General features: G+C 48.3%; 1 protein-coding gene across 1 annotated transcript in view; it reads right to left on the reverse strand.

Moving 5' to 3' along the window:
* LOC138275070 (C-type lectin domain family 2 member L-like) overlaps positions 1-13044 on the reverse strand; it is a 151369-nt gene that overhangs the window by 90876 nt on the left and 47449 nt on the right. Inside the window, exon 2 of the mRNA XM_069219068.1 lies at positions 2796-2870. Coding sequence (XP_069075169.1) covers positions 2796-2870 — 75 coding nt within the window. The remainder of the gene's footprint in view (positions 1-2795; positions 2871-13044) is intronic.

The raw sequence follows: 13044 nt of genomic DNA on the forward strand, positions 1-13044 counted from the left end.
TTCCCATCCCTCTAAACAAGGAATGGTGGCCTTGTGTAATGTAAGTGATGCTAATGGAAAGCCTCACTCCAATACCTGGAGGTCGAGTTCTCAATAAAAAGAAACTACAGAAAAAAGCACAACAGTGAAAACAAACCCTTAGTGCAAGGCAAGACAAAGAGATAACCATGTACTGGCTGTTTGGTATGAAATGAAACCAAAGAAAATTGATAAATCGTGACTTACCCTCTTAAATTGTGTAATCTTAGGCAACTATGAAAGCACTTTCAATTCTGCCTGATCAGAAAGTCATTTGTAAAAAGAAAAGCTATTGTTTTTAATCTGGGCTACATTCAGAGTTTATTTGACAACTATCTTCTCTCTTAGTAAACTAATGGTTCATGTTTCAAAACTATCACTTACAGAAATACTTCTCAGTCCAGTGTTGTAATGTGACGCATTAATGTTGAAGCTTCTACATGTTAACGAAATGCGCTTTTTTGCATTTTGAAGGGACTGTATCATATTTTCAATGTATTTGTTGTATGAATTACATCGCAAACATTTGCAAGGCTCCCCTCAAGTGCATGAATATCTGAGCAGGTCCCTTGGCTCGGCTCTGGCTGGATTGTTCTTGCTAATTTGTTTGGCTCGCCATTCTCCTCTAACGAGTAATGTCATGCGTCCGTTTATTTTGGAAGACCGAATGATATGTCTGCGCATGGTGTTTTCGGATGTATGCATATGTGTTGATGTGCGCATGTATTTGTTGGTGCACCCTACTGTGGGCTTTGCATACCACATTATACTCTGTATTGGGTGTATATTAAGAGACATGACAAGTTTTAAATGTCAATGCATGTCGTTAGATTTGTTGTGTACCCCCTCATGTCTGTACGTCAGTGTGTAGCAAGGAATATGACCTGTAGAAGAGTGTTTGCCTCGGTGTTCGATCTGTCTGCCTTAGGGTGTTCATCCCCCAACTTTTTGCCTACCTCCCTCCATTTTTCTTACCTTGTTTATGAGGGTTTTAGGACTCTGCACACTGTACCACTGCTGAACAGTGCTAAGGTGCATGTGCTCTCTCCCCTAAACCTGGTTACATTGGTTCCTACCCCAATTGGCATATTTAATTTAACTGCAACTCCCTAGTAAAGTGCACTACATGTGCCCCGGGCCTGTAAATTAAATGCTAATAGTTGGCCTGCAGCACTGATTGTGCCCCCCACATAAGTAGCCCCTTAACCATGTCTCAGGCCTGCCATTGCTAGGCCTGTATGTGCAGTTTCACTGCCACTTCATCTTGACATTTAAAACTACTTGCCAAGCCTTAAACTTCCCTTTTCCCACATATATGTCACCCCTAAAGTAAGCACTATGTAACTTATAGGACAGGGTGCTATGTAGGTAAAAGGCAGGACATGTACATATGTGTTTTACATGTCCTCACCAATTCGTTTTCCACCACTGTGAGGCCTGCTCCTCTCATAGACTAGCATTAGAACTGACCTCTTATACTTTTAAATGGTAGATTCGTATCTGGAAGGAGCAGCCCTGTCATGTTTAGTATGGCCAGAATGGTAATAGAAAATCCTTCTTACTAGTGAAGTTGGACTTAATATTACTATTTTAGAAATGGCACTTTTAGAAAGTGGGATTCCTCTGCACTTACCACCACCTGTGCCTTACAGCCTGTCTTCAACCCACGTCTGGTCTGTGCTGGTTGACACCTCCCCTTGTGCATTCCACCCAGACAGCCATAAACACAGGACAGTCAGTCACATCTGCATTCATCTGCATAATGAATGGGTCTCCCTGGGCAGGAAGGGTGGAGGGGCTCTCTCTTACATGTTAAAGGCCAGTGCCTCACACAAAGGACTGATAAGCCCCCACAGAGACCCTGGCAGGCAGGACTAGGCTGAAAAGGGAATGTGTGCACTTCAAAGACGTGTCCCCCATTTCAAAGGCATTTTTGTGTATGTAAACTGGGTCTCTGATCCCAACAAAACAGACTCTTCTGGATCTACATCTGCACTCAGTCTATGGAACTTCGTGGCTGCCCAAAGGACCCAGTTTGGATTTATCACTCTGAGTTGTTGTATACCAAACAACCCAGGGTTCAGAGTGTCAAACATGTAGCTTGGAAACTCGTGTTGACAGGGTCCAGCACATGTATTAAAATGGCTGCTCTGTTCACTCACTATGTCCCAGGTTTTGTAAGGAGACAGTGGGGGGGGGGGGGCAAATTGCTCATGCAGCTATGCCCTCACATATAATATGGTGCGCCCTGCCTTAGGGCTGGAATGCCTACCAGAGGGGTGTCTTATCCATAGTATTTGCAGTGCATGGTGGACAGGTCACACAGGTAGTGTGCCAACTCGAGTTTGTGTTTTAGGTTTGCACGAGGGCACCCAGCTCGCTATAGCAGTGCATCTAGATGCATGGCCCAAGAGGATGGCATAATCAGCACTGCTGTCCTCAGGTGCCTACCCTTAGTACCACATGGCCTGGGTACCCAAGTACCTTTTACTAGGGACTTATAGTGGTAGCTAGAGGTGTATCCAATTATGCCAACGCATCACAACAGTTTTAGGGAAAGAGCTCTGTCCCAGGGAACCTGGTTAGCATGTGCCCTTGGCACTATGATTTCTAGGCTACATCATACATCAGACAAAAAGTGGGGGTCTAACCAGGCCAAAAAGAGGCCTTTTCTAACACTAGGTGTGTGTATGTGTGACATCAGCCTCCTCTGGCAATGACTGAGAGCAATATCTGACCTCATGCACTTTATCAGAGTAGAAGAGTAGGAGACTTACCAGTCAGTGCAGCCAAGGCCACCACCAGCAGGAGTAAAAGAGCACAGAGCACGGGCAGCACTCGGGAAGACGTCACTGTAAGAGAGGAGACAGAACAAGGGGTTAGAGAAGTGACTGCTCACAAGGTGCAGGGAGAGGTACTGTACAGGATGGGGAGAGGGATGGATCTGTACAGGCGGAGGCCGGTAGAGGGGTCAGCTGGGCTTGGGTGGAATCCATCCTAGGAACTAGACCTATATAGAGTCTGACGTCATATGTGAACTCAGGAACCTGTAGACTTCTAGGCGCTCAAGACATGGGCTTTCAGTAGCACAAGGCATAGGGAATAGGGCTTTACAGGTTAAGACAGGGCCAAGATTTAGACATTATATCCCTTACTCAGACAGCACGGGAGAGAGTCAGCTCGGAACCTCTGATCACCGGTGGAATCAGCTTCTTGGGTTCTCGGCACTAGAGACAAGGACACCGACACAGGGTGTATCGCCTGAAGCAACGTTGTGGGTTTTACCATTGTAGGAATCACTGAAAATCTTAAGGAAACAAAAACCACCTTTTCTTCTGAATAGGCCATAAAAATGAACTCTTTTTAAAAGCATGTTTTTACTGAATTTAAAAGCCAGGCTCAAAGTGAGATGTATTGTAACCTCATGAAATTACCCCTTCAGCAATAGCACACATTCTTGGATGACATTAATACACACATGATAACAGGAGCTCTCTTCTTCTCTTCAGCTTGATAGTTAGATAAATGTAAGTAAATTCATTATTTTCTCTTACTGGTTTTGTCACACACCTTATTCTTTTTTGAGGTCACTCAGATAAGTCACAGTTTCGAGCCAAGGTTAAAGATAGATTTCAAGTCCACTAGGTTTTAGTGCTGTTGATTTACTACAGACACATCTCCGACAATCAGTGGAACACTTTACAGAGACCTACTCCTACTCCAGGAAACATGCAGAAGGGGAACAGCTGTGTAGATGCACGGTCATTATTTTTACAATGCTTCTGACTCTATTTTACAGGCTTTGGCAAAGTCAATACTGCAGCAAACAAGCATTGACAAAGTCAATTCTGCCAGCAAACATTTTGTGCTGTTTGTGCCCTTCTTCCCTCATTTTCTTCTCCCCTGCCTCTCCCATCTTCATCTATTAATTACCCCCTTCACACCCCCAACCAAGGGGCTTCTGCTCCTCTACAGATCTCAGAGCCTTCAGGCTGTCTTCTGCGCCATCGGCGTGAGACCATCTTCATATAGATTTTTTTTTTTTAAACATTTTATTGACAATATAACACAGCACACCAGTGCATAACCCATCTCCCTTTCCCCGATCGCCACCTCAGCGCAACCCAACAGAAGCCCGTGCCAGGTCCCCAGTGCTGTAATGCCTCCCAGTCCATAGAAGCCCACCTAAACTGCCCCAGACTCAGGCTTGCTTGTGTGGACAACCCGCAGTCTCTACACAGTCTCTTTCTTCTTCGGGCACCAACCCAATGCCCTCTGCCACTCCGGGATCATGGGTGGGGCCAGGGAGCTCCACATCTGCACTATATCAATCTAAGTCAGGGCAGAGACAACACCAACCAGTGTCCGGTCACCGCTGCTTCACCTATGTCTGCCAGGACCCACAAGCCCCAGCTGGGGCGTGAGCTCAGTTTGTCTCCCCAGCACCCATGTAAGGAGCCTTCTGTACATACAAGATTACATGAAGAAAATCTGCCTCAGTGTGAGAAAGTAGCCTCATTCTAGCCTTGTTACCCCCACTTTTGGCCTGTTTGTGAGTATATGCCAGGGTGTTTTCACTGTCTCACTGGGATCCTGCTAGCCAGGGCCCAGTGCTCATAGTGAAAACCCTATGTTTTCAGTATGTTTGTTATGTGTCACTGGGACCCTTCTTGCCAGGACCCCAGTGCTCATAAGTTTGTGGCCTATATGTATGTGTTCCCTGTGTGATGCCTAACTGTCTCACTGAGGCTCTGCTAACCAGAACCTCAGTGGTTATGCTCTCTCTGCTTTACAAATTGTCACTAACAAGCTAGTGACCAATTTTACCAATTCACATTGGCATACTGGAACACCCTTATAATTCCCTAGTATATGGTACTGAGGTACCCAGGGTATTGGGGTTCCAGGAGATCCCTATGGGCTGCAGCATTTCTTTTGCCACCCATAGGGAGCTCTGACAATTCTTACACAGGCCTGCCACTGCAGCCTCAGAGAAATAATGGCCACATTATTTCACAGCCATTTCACACTGCACATAAGTAACTTATACGTCACCTATATGTCTAATCTTCACCTGGTGAAGGTTGGGTGCTAAGTTACTTAGTGTGTGGGCACCCTGGCACTAGCCAAGGTGCCCCCACATCGTTCAGGGCAAATTCCCCGGACTTTGTGAGTGCGGGGACACCATTTCACGCGTGCACTATACGTAGGTTACTACCTATGTATAGCGTCACAATGGTAACTCCGAACATGGCCATGTAACATGTCTAAGATCATGGAATTGTCACCCCAATGCCATTCTGACACTGGGGAGACAATTCCATGATCCCCTGAGTCTCTAGCTCAGACCCGGGTACTGCCAAACTGCCTTTCCCGGGGTTTCACTGCAGCTGCTGCTGCTGCTGCCAACCCCTCAGACAGGTTTCTGCCCTCCTGGGGTCCAGCCAGGCCTGGCCCAGGAAGGCAGAACAAAGGAGTTCCTCTGAGAGAGGGTGTTACACCCTCTCCCTTTGAATAAAGGTGTCAGGGCTGGGGAGGAGTAGCCTCCCCCAGCCTCTGGAAATGCTTTGATGGGCACAGATGGTGCCCATCTCTGCATAAGCCAGTCTACACCGGTTCAGGGATCCCCCAGCCTTTCTCTGGCGCGAAACCGGACAAAGGAAAGGGAAGTGACCACTCCCTGACCTGCACCTCCCAGGGGAGGTGCCCAGAGCTCCTCCAGTGTGCTCCAGACCTCTGCCATCTTGGAAACAGAGGTTTTGCTGGCACACTGGACTGCTCTGAGTGGCCAGTGCCATCAGGTGACGTTAGAGACTCCTTTTGATAGGCTCTTACCTTTCTTACTAGCCTATCCTCCCTCCTAGGTAGCCAAACCTCCTTTTCTGGCTATTTAGGGTCTCTGCTTTGGGGAATTCTTCAGATACCGAATGCAAGAGCTCATCAGAGTTCCTCTGCATCTCCCTCTTCACCTTCTGCCAAAGGATTGCCCGCTGACTGCTCAGGACGCCTGCAAAACCGCAACAAAGTAGCAAAGACGACTACTGCAACCTTGTATCGCTTCATCCTGCCAGCTTTCTCGACTGTTTCCTGGAGGTGCATGCTCTGGGGGTAGCCTGCCTCCTTTCTGCACCAGGAGCTCTGAAGAAATCGCCAGTGGGTCGACGGAATTTTCCCCCTGCAACCGCAGGCAACAAAAGACTGCATCACCGGTCCTCTGGGTCCCCTCTCAGCATGACGAGCGTGGTCCCTGGAACTCAGCAACTCTGTCCAAGTGACTCCCACAGTCCAGTGACTCTTCAGTCCAAGTTTGGTGGAGGTATGTCCTTGCCTCCCCACGCTAGACTGCATTGCTGGGTACCGCGTGATCTGCAGCTGCTCCTGTGCACTCTTCCAGGATTTCCTTTGTGCACAGCCAAGCCTGGGTCCCCGACACTCTAACCTGCAGTGCACAACCTTCTGAGTTGTCCTCCAGTGTTGTGGGACTCCCTTTTGTGACTTCGAGTGGACTCCGGTTCACTCCTCTTCTAAGTGCCTGATCCGGTACTTCTGCGGGTGCTGCCTGCTTCTGTGAGGGCTCCCTGACTTGCTGGGCGCCCCCTCTGTCTCCTCATCCATGTGGCGACATCCTGGTCCCTCCTGGGCCACAGCAGCATCCAAAAACCCTAACCGCAACCCTTGCAGCTAGCAAGGCTTGTTTGCACTCTTTCTGCGTGTGAACACCACTGCAAGCTTCTTCACGACGTGGGACATCCATTCTCCAAAGGAGAAGTTCCTAGTCCTCTTCGTTCTTGCAGAAACCAAAGCTTCTTCCATCCGGTGGCAGCTTCTTTGCACCCTCAGCTGGCATTTCCTGGGCATCTGCCCACTCTCGACATTTTCACGACTCTTGGACTTGGTCCCCTTGTTTCACAGGTACTCAGGTCCGGAAATCCACTGTTGTTGCTTTGCTGGTGTTGCTCTTCCTTGCAGAAACCCCCTATCACGACTTCTATGCTCGCTGGGGGTTATAGGTGCACTTTACACCTACTTTTCAGGGTCGTGGGTGGGCTATTTTTCTAACCCTCACTGTTTTCTTACAGTACCAGCGACCCTCTACAAGCTCACATAGGTTTGGGGTCCATTTATGGTTCGCATTCCACTTTTGGAGTATATGGTTTGTTTTGCCCCTATACCTATGTGCTCCTATTGCAATCTATTGTAACCTTACACTGCTTGCATTACTTCCTTTTGCTATTACTGCATATTTTTGGTATTGTGTACATATATCTTGTGTATATTTGGCAACCTCATACTGAGGGTACTCACTGAGATACTTTTGGCATATTGTCATAAAAATAAAGTACCTTTATTTTTAGTATATCTGTGTATTGTGTTTTCTTATGATATTGTGCATATGACACCAGTGGTATAGTAGGAGCTTTGCATGTCTCCTAGTTCAGCCTAAGCTGCTCTGCTATAGCTACCTTCTATCAGCCTAAGCTGCTAGAAACACCTCTTCTACACTAATAAGGGATAACTGGACCTGGTACAGAGTGTAAGTACCCCTTGGTACCCACTACAAGCCAGGCCAGCCTCCTACACTCAGTGGGTGCAGAGGAACATTGGGCTGTGGAACGCTTCCTCGCCTGCCAGAGGCGGCGAAGGGTCTGGTGGGTCACACACAGAAAGTTTAATAGAGCCAGTCACAGCCTGGCTGACATAACAATTTCACTGGGGGCTGTAGGAGCGTGGCACCAGTCTGTGTCATTGAGCTCCCCTGGCTCAGCTTTGGTGGTCCAAGTGTGTCGGGGACATTATGTATCAAAGAACGGCATATCTGAGAGACGCCACTGCTGCTGATGCCACCCATCAGTAGGCGGGCCTCCAGCAGACTGTAATCAGGATGGCCGGTAAGGTCAGTAAGCGGTCAGCGTGAGTCAGATCTGCAGATATTTGTGAATTTGGGTGTGCAAAGCTGGAAAGCGTTCTACAGTTCATCAAAGGATCTCATGGTGCACCGCTCCACACATCTCCAGGGATGTAATGCCGATCTTGTCCCACTGACTAAACCCCTCACGTTTGGCTTTATGGCACAGAGGGGCCTGCTAAGTGAGTTTACAATCCCAGGAAGCAGAGTGATACGTGCCAGCACATTTGCACTACCCTAGTGGGCTCCAAACTGGCGGTAGGGATGGGGCAGCCATACAGGTATCCTAGGACCTTACTGAAGCCCAGTGGGTTCATTTCCACCCTATAGGTGGAGTCACTCCACCCCTCCCTGTTCTCCAGTCATTAATGGCCAAAAGATGTGAAGCCCAGTAGTAGAGCTTGATATCAACCAGGCCCAGGCCCGCACTAAACAGTGAATAGTCAAACTTAACCCAGGCAATGCACAGAGGTGTCCCCCCTCCAGAGGAAGGAGCAGATGAGATCATTAAGCAGGGTGAACGAAGAAGCGGGGATGAGGGAAGGGACATTTTGCAAGAAATAAAGGTATTTGAGGAGCAACAGAATTTGGAACTGGGCCACCCTACCCAGCGCATTAGGTGGGAAGCCAAACCACGACTGCAGTGCCCGGTTTGTGTCTGTGAGCAGTGGAGTCAATCAAAGCATTTGTGAAGCGCACTACTCACCCGTGAGGGTCTCAAAGTGCTGATGGGGGGGATGCTACTGGATCTGGCTCAAAATTAGGGTCTGAGCCAGATCCAGTTGGAGCGCTATATGGACCCCTAAATAGTTGAAACTTAGGCACTTGACTGAGATTGTACTCCACCAACTCACTATCACCACATCTCCCTTGAGCAGGACCAAAACAGACTTACACACAGAGGCCTCCTCAAATGCGTTCAGAATATAAAAGACTTGAGGGCCTGACAACTTCGGTTGGATCAGAAGAGGCACACGTCATCCACGTGCAGGGCAATCTTATCCTCAGTTCCCTATCCCCGTCACCAGCACCACACCTGCGTATCCTGCCGACTAATCATAGCCAGGGGTTCTATGGCTAAAGCAAACAAAAGGGAGGATAGTGGGGTACCTATTTTTTAAGCTCCACATTAATCAACTAAATGGGCCAGTAGGAGGCACATGTGTCGGCCACTTGCACTTTTTTGTGGAGTACCACTCTGGTAGATTCAAAATATTAGTTCGCCAGGTGAGGCATGAGCACAGAGTCGAAGCAGCACTAATATTCCTCAGCGAACCTGTCTGTGCCAGGGGTCCGGCCAGTGGTTAGGTCCTGTATAGCCACCTCCACCTCATCTGTCAAGATGTTCGACTCGAGGACTGCAGTGTGGTGTGCTGTGAGCCTGGTCAGAGCCATATGATAGAGAGGCGTTGAAGGAAAGTACCATCTTGCCTGGCATGTTACCCCCATATTTCACTGTATATATGTTGTTTTAGTTGTATGTGTCACTGGGACCCTGCCAGCCAGGGCCCCAGTGCTCATAAGTGTGCTCTGTATGTGTTACCTGTGTTATGACTAACTGTCTCACTGAGGCTCTGCTATCCAGAACCTCAGTGGTTATGCTCTCTCATTTCTTTCAAAATTGTCACTAACAGGCTAGTGACCAATTTCACCAATTCACATTGGCATACTGGAACACCCTTACAATTCCCTAGTATATGGTACTGAGGTACCCAGGGTATTGGGGTTCCAGGAGATTCCTATGGGCTGCAGCATTTCTTTTGGCACCCATAGGGAGCTCTGACAATTCTTACACAGGCCTGCCACTGCAGCCTGAGTGAAATAATGCACACATTATTTCACAGCCATTTTCACTGCACTTAAGTAACTTATAAGTCACCTATATGTCTAACCTTTACCTAGTAAAGGTTAGGTGCTAAGTTACTTAGTGTGTGGGCACCCTGGCACTAGCCAAGGTGCTCCCACATTGTTCAGGGCAAATTCCCCGGACTTTGTGAGTGCGGGGACACCATTACACGCGTGCACTACACATAGGTCACTACCTATGTGTAGCTTCACAATGGTAACTCCGAATATGGCCATGTAACATGTCTAAGATCATGGAATTGCCCCCTCTATGCCATCCTGGCATTGTTGGCACAATCCCATGATCCCACGGGTCTCTAGCACAGACCCGGGTACTGCCAAACTGCCTTTTCAGGGGTTTCACTGCAGCTGCTGCCAACCCCTCAGACAGGTTTCTGCCCTCCTGGGGTCCAGCCAGGCTTGGCCCAGGAAGGCAGAACAAAGGACTTCCTCAGAGAGAGGGTGTTACACCCTCTCCCTTTGGAAAAAGGTGTGAAGGCAGGGGAGGAGTAGCCTCCCCCAGCCTCTGGAAATGCTTTCATGGGCACAGATGGTGCCCATTTCTGCATAAGCCAGTCTACACCGGTTCAGGGACCCCTCAGCCCTGCTCTGGCGCGAAACTGGACAAAGGAAAGGGGAGTGACCACTCCCCTGACCTGCACCTCCCCTGGGAGGTGCCCAGAGCTCCTCCAGTGTGCTCCAGACCTCCGCCATCTTGGAAACAGAGGTGCTGCTGGCACACTGGACTGCTCTGAGTGGCCAGGGCCAGCAGCTGACGTCAGAGACTCCTTCTGATGGGCTCCTTCAGGTGTTGCTAGCCTATCCTCTCTCCTAAGTAGCCAAACCCTCTTTTCTGGCTATTTAGGGTCTCTGATTTGGTGAATTCCTTAGATAACGAATGCAAGAGCTCATCAGAGTTCCTCTGCATCTCTTTCTTCACCTTCTGCCAAGGAATCGACTGCTGACTGCGCTGGAAGCTTTCAAAACTGCAATAAAGTAGCAAAGACGACTACTGCAACACTGTAACGCTGATCCTGCCGTCTTCTCGACTGTGTTCCTGGTGGTGCATGCTGTGGGGGTAGTCTGCCTCCTCTCTGCACTGTCGACGGAATCTTCCCCCTGCAACCGCAGGCACCAAAGAACTGCATCACCGGTCCCCTGGGTCTCCTCTCAGCACGACGAGCGAGGTCCCTTGAATCCAGCAACTCTGTCCAAGTGACTCCCACAGTCCAGTGACTCTTCAGTCCAAGTTTGGTGGAGGTAAGTCCTTGCCTCCCCACGCCAGACTGCATTTCTGGGAACGGCGTCTTTTGCAGCTGCTCCGGCTCCTGTGCACTTTTCCAGGATTTCCTTTGTGCACAGCCAAGCCTGGGTCCACGGCACTCTAACCTGCATTGCACGACCTCCTGAGTTGTCCTCCGGCGGCGTGGGACTCTCTTGTGCAACTTCGGGTGAGCACCATTTCACTCCACTTCGTAGTGCCTGTTTCGGCACTTCTCCGGGTGCTGCTTGCTTCTGAGAGGGCTCCTTGTCTTGCTGGACGCCCCCTCTGTCCCCACACGCAATTGGCGACATCCTGGTCCCTCCTGGGCCACATCAGCATCCAAAAACCACAACCGCATGATTTGCAGCTAGCAAGGCTTGTTTGCGGTCTTTCTTCAGGAAAACACTTCTGCACGACTCTTCCCAACGACATCCATCCTCCAAAGGGGAAAATTCTAGCCCTTGTCATTCTTGCAAAATCCTCAGCTTCTACTGCCTAGTAGCAGCTTCTTTGCACCCACAGCTGGCATTTCCTGGGCATCTGCCCACTCCCGACTTGATCGTGACTTTTGGACTTGGTCCCCTTGTTCCACAGGTACTCTCGCCTGGAAATCCATTGTTGTTGCATTGCTGGTGTTGGTCTTTCCTGCAGAATTCCCCTATCACGACTTCTGTGCTCTTCGGGGAACTTTAGTGCACTTTGCCCTCACTTTTCAGGGTCTTGGGGTGGGCTATTTTTCTAACCCTCACTGTTTTCTTACAGTCTCAGCGACCCTCTACAAGGTCACATAGGTTTGGGGTCCATTTGTGGTTCGCATTCCACTTCTGGAGTATATGGTTTGTGTTGCCCCTATCCCTATGTGCTCCCATTGCATCCTATTGTAACTATACATTGTTTGCTTTTATTTCTAATACTATACTGCATATTTTTGGTATTGTGTACATATATCTTGTGTATATTTGCTATCCTCATACTGAGTGACACTAGTGGTACTGTAGGAGCTTCACTCGTCTCCTAGTTCAGCTTAAGCTCCTCTGCTAAGCTACCATTATCTATCAGCCTAAGCTGCTAGACACCCTATACACTAATAAGGGATACCTGGGCCTGGTGCAAGGTTTAAGTACCCCCTGGTACTCACTACAAGCCAGTCCATCCTCCTACATTGGTTGTGCAGCGGTGGGATAAGTACTTTGCAACTACTTACCACTTTTGTGTTTGCCACCCGTGGGAGGCATACAGGGCCTGATAGTAGGAAGAAAACAATTCTGCAACTTCCTCAGCATTGGTGAGGCTCCTACCCGCTGCATCCGTAACACCCGCGATTACACACGATTGCATCCCACCCATAGTGAGCCAGTAGAGTAACTCTACAGAGTAACAGTAGAGTAATAATTCAATTAAAGAAAGCTTAATTTGGTTATAATATAACAACCATAAACGCATAGATTAGAACAAACAATGGTTAAAATTGATAAGAAAAACAATAAAAGACCATAAATTCATAGAGTCAAACAAGAAAGAATCAATCCCTCAAAACCCTTTCAACGCACAGTCGATTAAAAAAAAAATTAGCAACATGAAAAACAATATCTTCTGAAAGCATTTGCGATGGCGGATTAAATATGCATTCCTTTGGACCTCATAATATTTACAAAGAAAGGTCAAATGTGTAGTGTCCTGCTTAGACCTCTGGTCGCAGGGTGCTAGAGGAATGAAATCATGCCACCCCCGGGGAAATACTAATAACTGTGGCAGCAGATTCAGCCTAAATCTTGTTAGCAGATAACACACACAGCTAGAGTTACTATTGTAAGGTGGGGCTCTACAATAAAATTAGTTTACAACAGTAAACACTTCTGCTTGAAACCTGCTGTAGAGCTTCTGATGTTCTAGCTAACATTTTGTTTCTTAGGAAGTTATCTTTTACCCAGCCACAATCTGCCTGTACAATTTTATCAGGGCAAAAAAAAGGTCCCCCTCTGAAGGTTCTGAAACTCTTTTATAATATTCT

Source organism: Pleurodeles waltl, chromosome 2_2 (assembly GCF_031143425.1).
Source record: "Pleurodeles waltl isolate 20211129_DDA chromosome 2_2, aPleWal1.hap1.20221129, whole genome shotgun sequence".
NCBI classification, from domain to species: Eukaryota; Metazoa; Chordata; class Amphibia; order Caudata; family Salamandridae; genus Pleurodeles; species Pleurodeles waltl.